The sequence below is a fragment of the Mizuhopecten yessoensis genome, unplaced genomic scaffold, assembly GCF_002113885.1.
Source record: "Mizuhopecten yessoensis strain PY_sf001 unplaced genomic scaffold, ASM211388v2 scaffold9615, whole genome shotgun sequence".
Taxonomy (NCBI): Eukaryota; Metazoa; Mollusca; class Bivalvia; order Pectinida; family Pectinidae; genus Mizuhopecten; species Mizuhopecten yessoensis.
Genome location: NW_018408136.1, coordinates 657,730 through 675,824, shown reverse-complemented (window position 1 = coordinate 675,824; position 18,095 = coordinate 657,730). Strand labels below are relative to the sequence as shown.

The 18,095-nt window shown below is 33.8% G+C and overlaps 1 protein-coding gene across 2 annotated transcripts; it reads right to left on the bottom strand.

Annotated features, from left to right (window-relative positions):
- Positions 1-780: 780 nt before the first annotated feature.
- Positions 781-13,149, bottom strand: LOC110458465. Of its 2 annotated transcripts, none has more exons than XM_021510170.1 (5): positions 13,044-13,149; positions 5,643-6,172; positions 5,225-5,310; positions 3,905-4,172; positions 781-3,709 (listed from the first exon to the last, which is right to left on the bottom strand). In XM_021510170.1, exons 2-5 carry the CDS (start codon positions 6,163-6,165, stop codon positions 3,006-3,008), a joined length of 1,581 nt encoding a protein of 526 aa, XP_021365845.1. In that variant the 5' UTR covers positions 6,166-6,172; positions 13,044-13,149; the 3' UTR covers positions 781-3,005. The 2 variants fall into 2 exon arrangements, with proteins under 2 accessions (XP_021365845.1, XP_021365847.1); XM_021510172.1 differs by having other exon boundaries at positions 13,080-13,148.
- Between the last annotated feature and the right edge of the window lie 4,946 nt (positions 13,150-18,095).

Here is an 18,095-nt window from a genome sequence, read left to right as displayed (position 1 = left end):
ACTGATTCTGTTCGGTTATGTCTATTGTTGAAAAGTTATGTCGGGGTCGGGGGCAGGGCAGTCAGGAGGTAAATCGTCAGAATTCTTTTCAGTTACGGAAATCGAAGTGAAATAATCGTTAAAAGATTCCGCTTTATCTATGGGATGGATTTTCAGTTCGCCGTTGATAATCAATGTAGAGTCATTTTCGTTTTTGTTTTTGAGATTCATAACCGATTTTGCAATACGCCACCATTTTCCGGGGGGTATGGTTTTATCAATTAAAAAAAAATTGAAGTTTAGATAAATATTTTTCTTTAGCTTTCCGGACTTAGGATATAACTTCATTCCGAATAGATCTAAATTTTGCCCAAGAAGCTGGAGTATTATGTAGCTTAGCTTGGAATGCTGGCGATTTCTTTGTCTAATTTTGAGTCTCATACCATTAGTCATCCAAATTTTATCATTAGGTCTTATAGTTACTGTTTTATGTGGCACGAATAGGTCGATAGCAGTTCGGATTTTATCAGTTAAAAGAGAGTCCATATTTTCAATATCACCTTATAATGAAATATTCCAGTCAATGGACTTAAGATACTCATTTGCCCCGTCAAAGTCAGTGTTATTGAAGTATAATAAAGTCTTTTTATATGCATGTTTCTTTAGAGTTTTAAATTTCAGATCAGCGCTAACTGGACAGTGATCACTTCAAGAGGGAGGATGTACTATTGTATTTTTAATAAAGTTAACGTTGATTGTTAATATAGTGTCAAGTGATGTTGAGGTCTAGGAAGTAATCCTGGTAGGTTCAGTAACAGTGTTTTCTAACCCATATTTCAACAAAATTCTATGTAGATGTGAGTTTGGATTTAGATGAATCATGTCTTGATTTATATCCCCTACCAGGACCACTTCCCTTTGCAGATAAATAATATTGTTTAGGTTAATATCTAGCCTGTCCCAGTAGCCAAGGAGAGAGTTAGGGGGTCTATATATACAGCCAAGAAGAATAGGTTTATTATGGGTAGTTACTTCAGTCCATATTAATTCAAGATCATCTGTCTCAAGGTCAGGTCTACGTTTAATATTAATATTATGTTTAGTATAAATCAGAACTCCGCCACCATAATTATCTCTATCCTTTCTAAAAATATTACCAAAGTTTTCCAAAGAATCAAGATGAGTTTCAGAGACGCACAGTATATCGTATTCGGAGAACTCAGCATCAAGAATATGAGTTTTGTTCCTTAACGAACAAATATTGATATGACAAATAGAAATAAAATCTAGGTGGATGTGGGAGTTGGTTGGACCGGGGTTCGGGTGAATATCACCGCATATGGATAATATATATAATAAAATAAAAATGTAGTGCAAATTCAGAGAGACACTAACGATACATAAACATTTATAAAGTAGTGAGTCAGTGAGTCATTCCCTGCCGTTACAGCACCAAGATAGTTTGTTGTTTTATCCATTGTCAAAAAGGAAACGCATATGTAGAAAAAACATCCTGGTAGAGTAAGAGCAGAGAATGACACAGATAGGTTTTAAGGAAAATACACGGGATATAACAATATTTAAGTTTTGTAAACAAGATTGACATGTATAACTGTTTATATTCTAAAAACACAATTTGCCTTGGCGATGTAAACACATTGACAAATGAGAACAAAAAACAATATAAAAATAGATGATTAACATAAACATTATTTACATTAACCTTTATGATCCATATAAAAAATGACTGTGATACAAAAATGAAATGTAAGAAAAAACAGTTATATAAATATCGAGTGACCCGCCTCACTGACCGCATACCGTATGCTGATTACGCGATAGACCTCACGTTACCTGTTGAGAGTACAACCATTCTACATAACATCCCATGCATTTTCACGAACTCAGGGGTCAGTGACACGGATCAGCCGGTATCCTTCCAATTTACGCATTTGATCGGATGGTACAGATTACTAATATTACGAATTAAGTGTGAAGGTACAGATCATTAAATTATACATTTTCTGTAATTAATTATAATGATACATTTTATTAACTAGCTCATATGACAATAAGACACCAAAAATTAAGAGTGCAATAATGTTATTAGGAACAATTTATAATAGGTAGAGATAATATACTATCGTTCTTCATGTTCAATAGACAGCAATTCATGCCCAAAATTAAACGTGGCATTAAAAAGTTATTTACAAACCCTGCGTGTAAGTATAAGGTTGTGAATATGATACTACCTTGCGGCATGTATTTGACTGTAAGGATACCTGACCGCATAAACGCATCTGTAATAAACATATACATACATACATATATACATACATACATACAATACATACATACATACATACAAACATACGCATGAAGTAATACAGTTATTTACATAGAAAAAACCCGTCTTTTTTGTGAATAGATTATTACAGGTACCAAGCTAATACATCAAGTATTTTGATGGCAAACCCTAAACATATGCAATAATACTTTTAGCAGATATCAGGCAGTTTATGTACAAAATACTTGAATATAATACACATGTATGGACCGTGGATTCAGTGGAAATGAGGCCTATATAATGGGCACTTGTACTGATGGTTTCATTGATAGCCAGCTGATTCATAACTATTACTGAAGTTTAGCTAATACAAATACATTAAAGTCGATTAGGTTTTGAACGATTTTCTTATTAATAAGTAAAGTAGTGAAGTCTGTATAAACCGAAGCATTCCGCATATTTTAGAAACGTGTAAACTAAAAGTATTATGAGTTTAAACTACGGCCAATACATATGAATACTAATTAAGGAAAGGTACATGTAGGAAGAGCAATTTTAACATCATATTTCATTTGGTCGCATTATTAAAATTTACGATTCTGTAATATCATCACGGATGAATGACCGTTTGTGCTTCCTATTATATCATGAACTGTTACTGCACATGCTTTTGGAACAAAGCCAGATTTATCAATCTTCAACATTAATCATCATCAATGGTAACACCGATACGGCTGGTTCAGGAGCAGAAACGAGGCAGAATACAGACAGTACAGGTAGGACACTTCGGTAAACCTTTTACCATGCTTGTACCAGATGTAGTCGCCTCGGTGGATGTGAAAAATACATTAGATGGATACAGATTCTGAAGGTCCACTATATTTAGATCCATTGTCAAAAATATCTCAACAATTACATGGACTGTTACGACTGGACGAACCAGTCCGTTACCAGACGGATGGACCTCCCTGAAGAAGAATGGGTTCTTGTATGGGTCTAAGTACACAAGTCGGTTTTGGCAAAAAGTGTCCTCTTCGCTCCCCTTCACAGTAAGAACAAGCGTGACTTTGTGTCGCCCATGTGCAGAGTGACAATAAAAATCTGCAAAATACAAATTCATTTTGTCGTTGAAAACCAATAAGGTTGGAATGAAGAGTCGGGCTGATCCAAACGGTGAGGATGGAGGAAGAAGTCCTGTCCTTTCATGTAGTACGGCGCTGAAAAAGAGGCCGTTGATCCTTCCATTTAGAACTGAAGCAGGGTCGCCACCATCGTTCTTGGGGTAGGCGTTCATCCATCCTTTCATATATCTGGATATGTCATCAAAATACTGTGGAGACTTATTACGATACAAATAAGTCAGTAGCCCAAATCTTGGACAGTTGCCATTAATATAATAAACAGCTTTTCTGTAGAGTTCAACCACATCCCGTTGTGACATTTCTGAAACATTTAAAGGATTTGAATGAACTGCTTCATCATCAACCAGGAAAACATCGCCTAAATTCACAACGAATATGTTTGACTTGACACTTATTACATATCTTCAATGATATATTACCGACATAGTTATTTTTTTGTAAGTAAAGCTTTATAATAGTAAAATGTATTTACTTAATAATACAATATAAAACTTACTTGTTCTAAAAGAAAACCTTTCTGTTGGTAAATTACTATTGAACACATTGCCGGATTGTTGTGTGATTTCCATGCGATGCAACTCGTAGTCTCTGGCTGGTAGTAGTGGGAACGGAAGGGGAACACTGGTGACACTGTGTACGAGTATCGATAGACTACCGTCTAACACCTGCCGTATGAAAGTCATTCCGTTTGCTTTATGTAGACCAGTTACTGTGTACTTGGCGTCCGTCCATTTGTCTTGAATGACTTTGGCTGGCATAGATTTCTGTAAAATAAAGCCGGTATATAGTAATTGACTTTGCAATTAACACTGCCAAGTTACGTTGTCTTTAACAGCGAATGCGGTGATTTAATAATACTCAAGAAGAAAGTCCTTTTATTATCATAAATGACGATCAATTATATTTCAATCCCAGTTTATCATATGAATTGATGACAAAATATTGTGCAGTGTAATCAAGTGTTTTCTGTTAAACCCGTGGAAGACTGATGTTCAGACCATTTTAAGCTTAACTATTTATGCCACGGCACAGCGTCCGTCAACTTTATCCTTTAAAACGCTTCTAGTCCTTAACGACTCGGAGGATTTTGACCAAATTTGGTCTGGAGTAGCATTTGACAAAGGGTTCTCAGTTTTGTATAAACGGAGGGTATGGCCCCCCTGGGGGCAGAGGGGCGGGGCCAAATAGGGTGGACATAGGTAAATCTTCAAATATCTTCTTCTTCTCAATCAATAGTCGGATTTTGACCAAATTTGTCCCAGAGCATCTTTGGACAAAAGGGCCTTAAGTTTGTATAAACGGAGGGCGTGGCCCCTCTGGGAGCAGAGGGGCGGGGCCCAATATGGGAAATAGAGGGGTTTTTCTCCTAGGGATTTAAACCAAATGCAGTCTGAAGCATGTTTAGGGACAAAAGAATCATTTATTTTTTATAAACTGTGTTTGTGTGTGGGCCTATCCTGGAGGCTACCTCCTTTGGACATTACATGGAAACTCATTTTCTTGGTGTCTTACCCACCAAGACAGATTTACATGTAGTTCTTTTTGCAACTTTGCTTCTTGTACTCCTTTGTTAACCAGTATGGTACTCGGTAGGTTTTAATTGAAAATAAATTATCAGGTGAGCTTTAAGGCCCCTGGGCCTCTTGTTATCTATCTACTCCTTAGTGAAACAATGTCTAAACATCTAATACACATTGAACCAATTGTAACATAATACTAAGATCTCTGGTTCACATTTTCTTCAATTTGAAATGATCGGCCTTCATGGCCGTAAGTATGGTCTTAAGGATTTTATTTTCGATTGTGTTTTTTTTACCTTTGCAGAAAATGGGAGGTTATTCCGGATATCGGTAGAATTGAGATCTGGCATTTGAACAACCAGTACATCATTTCCTGGTACATCTGATGAGAAAACAAGTAAAAGAACAATGGAAACTCATTACGATCAAATCTCGTGATTTAAAAAAGGACTGGTAATCCCCTCAAGCAAGGGGATGTTAATACAGAGGAATTTATTATTTATCAACAAATGTCTGAGCAGATGTTACCTTCATGTTTATCCTAATGTAATCATGTACTAGATGCGCTTTCAAGTACAAGAATATTCCCACATATCCGAAAATGTTTGTCTTTAGGATAAAACATGTTTTCTGTGTTCAAATCAACATGACTTAGTGGTTTAAAATGTCCGTAACCCACGACTGAAGTTTACCTGTTTAAATATTTAAATTTACCTGTTATCTGCTGAAACGAAGTGCTGCTCGCAATGCTAAGATGGCTGTGTGCTAGAACTGTGTACCATTCCAATGCATGATTTGGTTGTCTCTGCAAACCAAAGGCATAAACCGTCATAGAGGATACCTCCCCATGTATCTGGATGTCTCTAGACTCCGCAAAGGGAATCAAAACGGAAACGCACTTGCTGTTGTTGGTATTTACAACCATGAACAAGAGTGTGTCTGGTTTCTGTGATGAGCCGCTGTTAACATTAACCGATACGGTAGCTGGAGTATTATCGTTGAAGGTTTGATCAGTTGAAGAAACAACGTTCTTGTTTGACGTTACGGAGGCAGTCAGTCCATTATCGTCGCTGCTAGCTGTGACCAGGTTAGACTGTATGACGGCATCTTGGGTAGAAGTGGTGATCTCAGTGGATCGAACAGCCTGTGATTTGGACAGGACAATAGCAGTTGCTTGAACAACGTCATCATTGGCTGTGACGGATTCCACATGCAGTGTGATGGTTGTATTTTCCATCGAGTTTCTAGTAATGCAAAATTACATTTCGATTATTAAACAGACCCTTTGTTAACGTGCTGTCCATATATATATCGCCAGTTTGTAAATAATATGTTGAACATATATTTTATATATCTTATTTTTATTATAAGTATTATATTTCTTATTTAAGAATTATATGCATATGCTGTTAAGTCATCAAACATATGTTATGATAGATTATTATTCTAATTTATACTTATTCTATAAATACGCAACGGTGATACTTTATACTTACAAACCTGTCATGAGTCTTGATTGTCTTATAGTTTTATAAGTTTCTTTAATTGTGATACCTCATTTCAAAGCATTAACAATTTGTTGATTAATTAAGGAACACGTTATTGACAAACTAGCAATGTTTTAGGACAAAACAATGGCGAATTGTTGATATTTCAGGATATAATTGACACACTGGTGATATATGTTCAACATATTATTTACAAACTGGCGATATCTTTGGACAACACGTTATTCTTATTCATTTGAGATGTAACACGACATTTGATTGGTTAATCAAAATCATTTGCGCTAGTATAACCATGATATACATGTACCGTCCGCAAATTGTTCTCATTTGCATATGAAGCCCGGATGGCGATTGTAAATGACGTCAATGACCTCAACTGACCCTGACACATCATGAAATTTATTATTCACGATTAATAGCGTGACACCGAAAGGTAAATGTAATTCCGCCTGACTTTGAATATTCCAGACATCACCCATCCACGGCAGAGTGACCAAGAGTTTGAAGTAAACAATAAAATTATCTTAAAATCGTCGTTTCTTTTGGTGGTTTTGTCTTATATGAATTAGAACGGAGATAACCATACTGTATTTGCGGAAATCGTGATTATACTGTTGCAAATATCAGTTTTACTGGCGTCATCAGTAGAACTAAATTTGCGCAAAATTAAAAGCACAGTAGGGTTATCCCTTATTTGAAAACCTGGTGACATATCTATAAAAACAGGCTATCAATTGTGATATCTATAGAAAAAAGCATTATTGACAATCTGGTGATATCTATGGGGAAAACATCATTGATAATTTTGTGATATCTCTGGACAGCACATTTATGACAAACTTGTGATTTAAACTTCCGGACAAACCATATTGACAAATTGGTTATATCTATTTACAAAATGTTGTAAATAAACTGGTGATATTTATAGACAGCACATCATTAATGAATTTTTATTATGTATGGACTACATAATTTTAACAACCTGGTCATATATATGGACAACATATTATTGACAACCTGGTGATATCTGTTGACAACATATTATTGACAAACTGGTAAAATCTATGGACACCTATTATTGACAAACTGGTGATATATATTGATAAACATTATTGACAAACTGGTGATATCTATGGACACTTATTATCGAAAAACTGGTGATATCTATTGACAACACATTATTGACAAACTGGTGATATATATGGCAAGCACATTATTGACAAACTGGTAAAATCTATGGACACCTATTATTGACAAACTGGTTATATATATTGATAAACATTATTGACAAGCTGGTGATATCTATGGACACTTATTATCGAAAAACTGGTGATATCTATTGACAACACATTATTGACAAGCTGGTGATATATATGGCCAACACGTTATTGACAAACTGGTGATATCTATGGACACCATATTATTGACAAACTGGTAATATCTATGGACACCTATTATTGACAAACTGGTGATATCTATGGACACTTATTATTGACAAACTAGTGATATCTATGGACAACATATTATTGACAAACTGGTAAAATCTATGGACACCTATTATTGACAAACTGGTGATGATATATATTGATAACACATTATTGACAAACTGGTGATATCTATGGACACTTATTATTGAAAAACTGGTGATATCTATTGACAACAAATTATTGACAAACTGGTGATATCTATGGACAACACGTTATTGGCAAGCTGGTGATATATATTAACAACATATTATTGACAAACTTGTGTTATCTATGGACACGTATTATTGACAAACTAGTGATATCTATGGACAACATATTATTGACAAACTGGTAATATCTATGGACACCTATTATTGACAAACTGGTGATATCTATTGATAAAAAATTATTGACAAACTGGTGATATCTATGGACAACACAGTATTGACAAACTGGTGATAACTATTGACAACAAATTATTGACGAACTGGTGATATTTATGGACAACACATTATTGACGGGCTATTGATATCTATTGACGCTGCTTATTGACAAACTGGTGATATATATTGACAACACATTATTGACACCCTGGTGATATCTATTGACAACATATTACTGACAAACTGGATATATATATGGACAGTTATTATTGACAAGCTGATGATATCAATGGACACTTAATATTGAGAAACTGGTGATATCTATTGTAAACACATTATTATTGACAAACTGGAAATATATATGGACAGTTATTATTGACAAGCTGATGATATCGATGGACACGTAATATTGAGAAACTGGTGATATTTATTGACAACACATTATTGACAAACTGGTGATATCTATTGACAACAAATTATTGACAAACTGGTGATATTTATGGACAACACATTATTGACAACCTGGTGATATCTATTGACAACACATTATTGACAAGCTGGTGATATCTATGGACAACACATTATTGACAAACTGGTGATATCTATGGACAACATATTACTGACAAACTGGAAATATATATGGACAGTTATTATTGTCAAGCTGATGATATCAATGGACACTTAATATTGAGAAACTGGTGATATCTATTGTAAACACATTATTATTGACAAACTGGTGATATATATTGACAACACATTATTGACAAACTGGTGATATCTATTGACAACACATTATTGACAAGCTGGTGATATCTATGGACAACACATTATTGACAAACTGGTGATATCTATGGACAACATATTACTGACAAACTGGAAATATATATGGACAGTTATTATTGTCAAGCTGATGATATCAATGGACACTTAATATTGAGAAACTGGTGATATCTATTGTAAACACATTATTATTGACAAACTGGTGATATATATTGACAACACATTATTGACAAACTGGTGATATCTATTGACAACACATTATTGACAAGCTGGTGATATCTATGGACAACACATTATTGACAAACTGGTGATATCTATGGACAACATATTACTGACAAACTGGAAATATATATGGACAGTTATTATTGTCAAGCTGATGATATCAATGGACACTTAATATTGAGAAACTGGTGATATCTATTGTAAACACATTATTATTGACAAACTGGTGATATATATTGACAACACATTATTGACAAACTGGTGATATCTATTGACAACACATTATTGACAAGCTGGTGATATCTATGGACAACACATTATTGACAAACTGGTGATATCTATGGACAACATATTACTGACAAACTGGAAATATATATGGACAGTTATTATTGTCAAGCTGATGATATCAATGGACACTTAATATTGAGAAACTGGTGATATCTATTGTAAACACATTATTATTGACAAACTGGTGATATATATTGACAACACATTATTGACAAACTGGTGATATCTATTGACAACACATTATTGACAAGCTGGTGATATCTATGGACAACACATTATTGACAAACTGGTGATATCTATGGACAACATATTACTGACAAACTGGAAATATATATGGACAGTTATTATTGTCAAGCTGATGATATCAATGGACACTTAATATTGAGAAACTGGTGATATCTATTGTAAACACATTATTATTGACAAACTGGTGATATATATTGACAACACATTATTGACAAACTGGTGATATCTATTGACAACACATTATTGACAAGCTGGTGATATCTATGGACAACACATTATTGACAAACTGGTGATATCTATGGACAACATATTACTGACAAACTGGAAATATATATGGACAGTTATTATTGACAAGCTGATGATATCAATGGACACTTAATATTGAGAAACTGGTGATATCTATTGTAAACACATTATTATTGACAAACTGGTGATATATATTGACAACACATTATTGACAAACTGGTGATATCTATTGACAACACATTATTGACAAGCTGGTGATATCTATGGACAACACATTATTGACAAACTGGTGATATCTATGGACAACATATTACTGACAAACTGGAAATATATATGGACAGTTATTATTGACAAGCTGATGATATCAATGGACACTTAATATTGAGAAACTGGTGATATCTATTGTTAGCACATTATTATTGACAAACTGGTGATATCTATTGACAACACATTATTGACAAGCTGGTGATATATATGGACAACACATTATTGACAAACTGGTGATATCTATGGACAACATATTACTGACAAACTGGAAATATATATGGACAGTTATTATTGTCAAGCTGATGATATCAATGGACACTTAATATTGAGAAACTGGTGATATCTATTGTAAACACATTATTATTGACAAACTGGTGATATATATTGACAACACATTATTGACAAACTGGTGATATCTATTGAAAACACATTATTGACAAACTGGTGATATCTATGGACAACACATTATTGACAAACTGGTGATATCTATTAACAACACATTATTGACAAACTTGTGATATTAATGGAAAACTCATTATTGACAAACTGGTGATATATATGGACACTCATTATTGACAAGCTGATGATATATATAGACAACACATTATTGACAAACTTGTGATATCTATGGACAACACGTTATTGACATGCTGGTGATATCTATGGACAACACGTTATTGACAAGCTGGTGATATCTATGGACGTTTCTTATTGACAAACTGGTGATATCTATTGACAACATATTACTGACAAACTGGAAATATATATGGACAGTTATTATTGACAAGCTGATGATATCAATGGACACTTAATATTGAGAAACTGGTGATATATATTGACAACACATTATTGACAAACTGGTGATATCTATTGACAACACGTTATTGACAAGCTGGTGATATCTATGGACAACACATTATTGACAAACTGGTGATATCTATGGACAACATATTACTGACAAACTGGAAATATATATGGACAGTTATTATTGACAAGCTGATGATATCAATGGACACTTAATATTGAGAAACTGGTGATATATATTGACAACACATTATTGACAAACTGGTGATATCTATTGACAACACATTATTGACAAGCTGGTGATATCTATGGACAACACATTATTGACAAACTGGTGATATCTATGGACAACATATTACTGACAAACTGGAAATATATATGGACATTTATTATTGACAAGCTGATGATATCAATGGACACTTAATATTGAGAAGCTGGTGATATCTATTGTTAAAACATTATTATTGACAAACTGGTGATATCTATTGACAACACATTATTGACAAACTGGTGATATCTATTGACAACACATTATTGACAAGCTGGTGATATATATGGACAACACATTATTGACAAACTGGTGATATCTATGGACAACATATTACTGACAAACTGGAAATATATATGGACAGTTATTATTGTCAAGCTGATGATATCAATGGACACTTAATATTGAGAAACTGGTGATATCTATTGTAAACAAATTATTATTGACAAACTGGTGATATATATTGACAACACATTATTGACAAACTGGTGATATCTATTGAAAACACATTATTGACAAACTGGTGATATCTATGGACAACACATTATTGACAAACTGTTGATATCTATTAACAACACATTATTGACAAACTTGTGATATTAATGGAAAACTCATTATTGACAAACTGGTGATATATATGGACACTCATTATTGACAAGCTGATGATATATATAGACAACACATTATTGACAAACTTGTGATATCTATGGACAACACGTTATTGACAAGCTGGTGATATATATGGCCAACACATTATTGACATGCTGGTGATATCTATGGCCAACACGTTATTGACAAACTGGTGATATATATTGACAACACAATATTGACAAACTGGTGATATATATTGACAACACATTATTGACAAACTGGTGATATCTATGGACAACACATTATTGACAAACTGGTGATATCTATGGACAACACATTATTGACAAGCTGGTGATATATATTGACAACACAATATTGACAAACTGGTGATATATATTGACAACACATTATTGACAAGCTGATAATATATATGGACAACACATTATTGACAAACTGGTGATATCTATGGACACTTATTATTGAAAAACTGGTGTTATCTTTTGACAACACATTATTGACAAACTGGTGATATATATTGACAACACATTATTGACAAACTGATGATATATATTGACAACACATTATAGACAAACTGGTGATATCTATTGACACTTATTATTGACAAGCTGGTGATATCTATTGACATCACATTATTGACAAACTGGTGATATATATTGATAACACATTATTGACAAGCTGGTAATATATATTGACAACATATTATTGACAAACTTGTGATATATATGGACACTTATTATTGACAAGCTGGTGATATCTATGGACACTTATTATTGACAAACTAGTGATATTTATAATGACAATACATGCTGACACTCATATCATAAACAAGGGCATTACACCATAAACTGACTTGTGAAATTTAGGGTCAACACAAATTGTAAAACTGGTGATATTAAGGCACAACACATTGTTGATAAAATCGCAGAGATGAGGTTTTGTCGAGGAAGAAGTGTATATAATGTAATGTTTAAGACTTCACAATATGAATGTATTGTTCCTTTAACTACATCAAATGAATTTCTTACCTGTTTGAATTCGTTGTGAGTTTTAACTTGTCTTACCGATTTCTGGATCAGTCAACTATACGACCGTGTAATCAGGGACTGAATTCTGTCCAATGACACTTGTTCAAAAACGTTGTATGTGTAAATAATGTTGGGAAAACCCAGATAGTGTGACGCTTGCTACTTAAGGGGCGTCAATAACTATCGTGTAGTTGTGTTTGGCATTCGCGTAGGCGGCTAAGCACTATGACCTCTGATCTAAACATTGATAAGTTGTTTACGTCATTTTAACGATATCATTGTTCAAGATATAATGGGTAGTTGTGATTTAAATATTTCGGGTTTAGAGATTACATTTTATCAACGGTTAACTCTACCCGGAAGTGAAACTGAAACTCCATCTATACGCTGATAATTGGTTTGGTTTGGTTTATTGTTGTTCAACGTCCTATCAACAGCTATGGTCATTTAAGGACGCCCTCCCCTGCGTCCACCCTAACCTCACATACTTCATATCTACACAGAACATCAATAAATACCTAATACGCAAAGGCGTTGGGTCCCCCGGGAGATACCCCCTTCCTTTGATCTACGACCCGACTACGAACAGAGAAGGCTGCATATGAAAAGCTTGGGTTTGTTTGTTTGTGTTTAACGGCCCATCGACAGCTGTGGTCATTTAGGGCCAAGGTGATTTATCTATTTATTTTATCTTGTGAGTAGCGAAGATAAAATCAGATAAAAAGAATATTTTAAAAATATTTGCATTGTATGTGTAGGTAATTAAGAGAAAAAGAGGGTTACAATTATAAAACAGATAACGAATAGGTGATATGGACTATGTGATATATATAACGTCATAGAGGTAAAGGTGGGTTAAAAGACATCAGAGTCAATAGTTAAATAATACCTTCGATTCCACGGAACTCAAAAGAGTTTTCATATCCGCGACTCGAAAGTAAGTATCACGAATGTGTTTAAAATCAGAACATTCTATACAAAATGTTCCACTGTAAATGGAGTGTCACATGCATGGCATGGAGATTGATCTTCTCGTTTTAAAAGGTACGAATGAGAAGGATATGTGTGCCAAGTACGACGCCGAGAAAGGACAACTTCCTCTCTACGATCTTTCCGACTGGGAACAGATGTTTTAAGTTTCGGTTGTACTTTAAAACATTTGTTGCTGGTTTCGAGAGACCAGCGTTGCTGCCATTCATTTTAAATGGCTGTACGAATAATAGGTTTAAAATCTGTATATGGTAGTTTGATATTTGTTTGATGGAGATTTAACGCATGTTTTGCTTCTCTGTCAACAAATTCGTTGCCTTTAATTCCGACATGGCTCGGAACACATAGTTAAGTAGATTTCTTTAACATACGAGATATGCGAAAAGTGAGGTTTTGTAAAAGTGTGTTTTTAGTGTCTCGTAACTATAAACTGTGTAGGACAGATAAAGAGTCTGAAAAAATGATTGCCTTTTTAATGCAGTGTTCATTTCATTTCAACAAATTTTATTGACAGATGTAATAGTCAAATAGATTGAATAACAGGCAAGCCTATATAAATTCTTTCCATGAGTGGCTCAAAATTTGATCATATATACAATGTAGTTACAACAATAGTGATTAATTAATTTAAGGATACTTTGAAATGAAAAAATATATAATACTAACTAAAGGATAAGGGGAGATAACGCCATCATGACAAACACAAAGAAGATAAACTCATCATAGGACATCCCAATAACAATACACAAACAACTCACAATCATACATCCATCACACATACAATTATTTTTCTTATTAAATAAAGCATAGTCACAGTCAGTATGTCATATGTACAGTAAGAATAGACTTTGACCAAAAGTCAATGTGCATGTATGTGCACAGCTCATTGCTACTAATACTGTTTATGAGTAAAAAGTACAAATTTAAATAATGTGACAAAAGGGCAATACATTATTATGTTTATTATATTGAACAGAAAATAAACAAGATATAACAAACCTACTCAACTGTAATCTCATTTATCATTATGCATCAAACAGTGTATACATATACTTTGTTATTCCATTAACAATTCAGATAATGCATCATGGCTTTCTACGTCATATAAAAATTAAAACGTCTAGTTTTCCAATAAAAATCTGAATATGACTTAGCATCTGTCAGTTTATATTCAGATCACATGTAGGACAACCTTGAAAAAATATATTTAAATCCATATGGTTATGATTACTAATATTATTCAAAGAAGTAAACAAAGTATTTCGTTGTTCGATATACAGTGGACAATTGAAGAAATAATGAGAGGCTCTTTTGTATTCAAAAGAACAAGCACAAGTTGGACTATCTATTAGATGGTCACGATATAAATCAGAATTTTAATTACTACAGGTATTTTTTAATTGGCAAAGAATAATATTTACCCTTCTTTCACCGTCGTTTTTAAAAATTGAAGTTACTTCTCTGTCTTTAACTTTATCTTTATTTTGTAATTTTTTAAACAGAGCAAGAGATAGGGAGTTCAATATATATCAGTATCCATAGTGTTGACATTGCGGCACATAAAGGGAGAAAAACTGTCAAAAGAGTCTGGTTTGTCTAAGAGAGTAGGGATTGCTATTATGATTGTTAATAAAAGGATTTGTGACATTTTGCAAGGATTGTGGTGAGAGTCCATGCATTATCTTATACATCATTATTTGTTTATGTGTACACCTTCTTGCAGACAGTGTTTCCCAACCAAGTTCATTATAGAGTTTATTGTGTGATGTCCCTGAACAAAGACTAGTTATAATCCTAGCTGCTTCTAGTTGTACAGATTCAAGTAATTCAATAGATTGTAAGGTGCAATTATCCCATACAATGTCTGCATCCTCCAAAATTGGTCTAAAAAATGCAATATATATTTTAATTAATGATTTACGACCTATCTTAGATTTGATATAACGAAGAATATTTAATCTGTTGTATGCTTTTTCATATATAATCTGTATGTGCTGTTTCCATGATGCATCGTCTGTAAAAGTTAGTCCTAAATGTTTATGTGTTTTTGAAGCAGTGATTTGATTGTTTTGAAAGGATATAGGGGTTGTTCGTGGTTATGTTTTCTAGAAAATACAACTGACTTTGTTTTATTTGGGTTAAAATTGATATCCCATATATATACTCACTAATGTTTACAAGGTCATTCGAGAGATCCTGGGCTGCCTGAACTGGATTTTTGTCTATGATTACAAACATAGAAGTGTCATCTGCAAAAAGTTTAATATTAGTAGAAACATTGTCATGAATATCATTAATATAAAGACGAAACAGGAGTGGTCCCAGAATAGATCCCTGAGGTACCCCTGCATTTGTAGTCCTAAACTGAGAGTGATATCCTTCAGTGCTAATTGTTTGCATTCTGTCTGTTAAATAATTTTCAAACCAGAGTAGCAAATTTCCATCAATACCATAAGTCCTCAGTTTATGAATTAGACCTTTATGCCGAACCCTATCAAATGCTTTGCTAATATAACAGAAAATAAATCTAAGTTCCTTACCCTGGTCCATATTACTAAAAATTTCATTATATATAAACAAGAGTTGATTAACTGTTGAATCAACAGGTGTAAATCCAGATTGGTGCTTATAGAATTCTCCAACAGGTAGTTACAATGTATAAAGATATTTAAATACAATTTTTTCCATTATTTTACTAAAGCATGAAGTTACTGAAGTAGGTCTGTAGTTTAAAACATCATTAGATGATCCATTACCCTTATAAACTGCATTATATTTGCCTGTTTCCAGCTATTTGGAATCACTCCTGTTTCTAATGTTTTATTAAATAAGATCATGAGGGGTAATTTAAGAGAGGAATTAATTCTTTTAATACTTTTGAGAACAATTCCATCAGGTCCTGGGGGCTTATTTATATTAAGAATATTAATTTAGTCAGCAACATATTGTTCAGTAATATTAATATTAGATAGTGAATAAGGATTTGCTGGTTGTGCTGTCTGAGGTAGTTGGAGATCAGGTGAGGATGTGGAGATATTAATGAAGTGATTATTGAGGACCTCAGCTTGATCAAAAGGATAGTGAACGGCTTGGTTATTAATTACAAGAGGAGGAATTGGAGACGATTTATTGGTGAAGTTAGAGATAGATTTAGCAATTTTCCACCATTTATCTGGGGGAATCTTATTGTCGTTTAAAGAGTGTTCTAGGGTTTTGATATATGTTGACTTAGCTTCACGGATCAGGTCAATGGCTTCATTCCTGTGAATCCGAAATATGTACTATTTGTTAATTATGCCTTTCTGTGAATTCTATTGCGTTGTCTCATCTTTAATCTTATGTTGTTGTTCATCCATGGTTTATCATTAGGACGTACTGTTATTACTTTAACAGGAATGAAGTCATTTGCCTGATCCATGAATAGATCAGTTATGGTACTGTTAAATGTATTAGAGTTCTGGTTTGAAGATAGATTCACCCAGTCAACATCAAGAAGAGTGTTATTCATACTTTCAAAATCACCTTCTTCATATTTTAAAATATTTTTCTTATGACTTACTTGTTTGAATACACCAAATAAAATTGATGCATGCACAGAGGAATGATCACTACAGAAGGGTGGTGGTGTATAAGTATTTATAATTATGTTTCGGTTGTTGTAAAGATAACATCAATAGAAGTGGCGCTCTCCTGAGTCATACGTGTAGGTTTATCAATAAGGCTAGATAAATTATGCTTAGTAAGGAGTCTTGAAAGGTTAATGCAGTGTTCATCGATATGGATAAGGGCCAAACCAATGGCGCATGCTTCAGCAGAAAAGGTGGAGGCACCGTCTGGTAGTCGAACTGAAGTGCAAGAATTAGCGGAACAGCAGGCTGCTGCCACTTTTTCACCTTCTTTGGAACCATCGGTGTAAAGTTGTGTATGAGAAGGGAACTTCAAAATGCATTACCGAAAGGAGGTCATCATGTGTTCTTCGGGCATTACACTGGATTTCCCTCGTAATGTAACGTAAAGTTTAAATCAGGGGGGGGGGGGGGGGGGGGTCCATAGAGGAACATC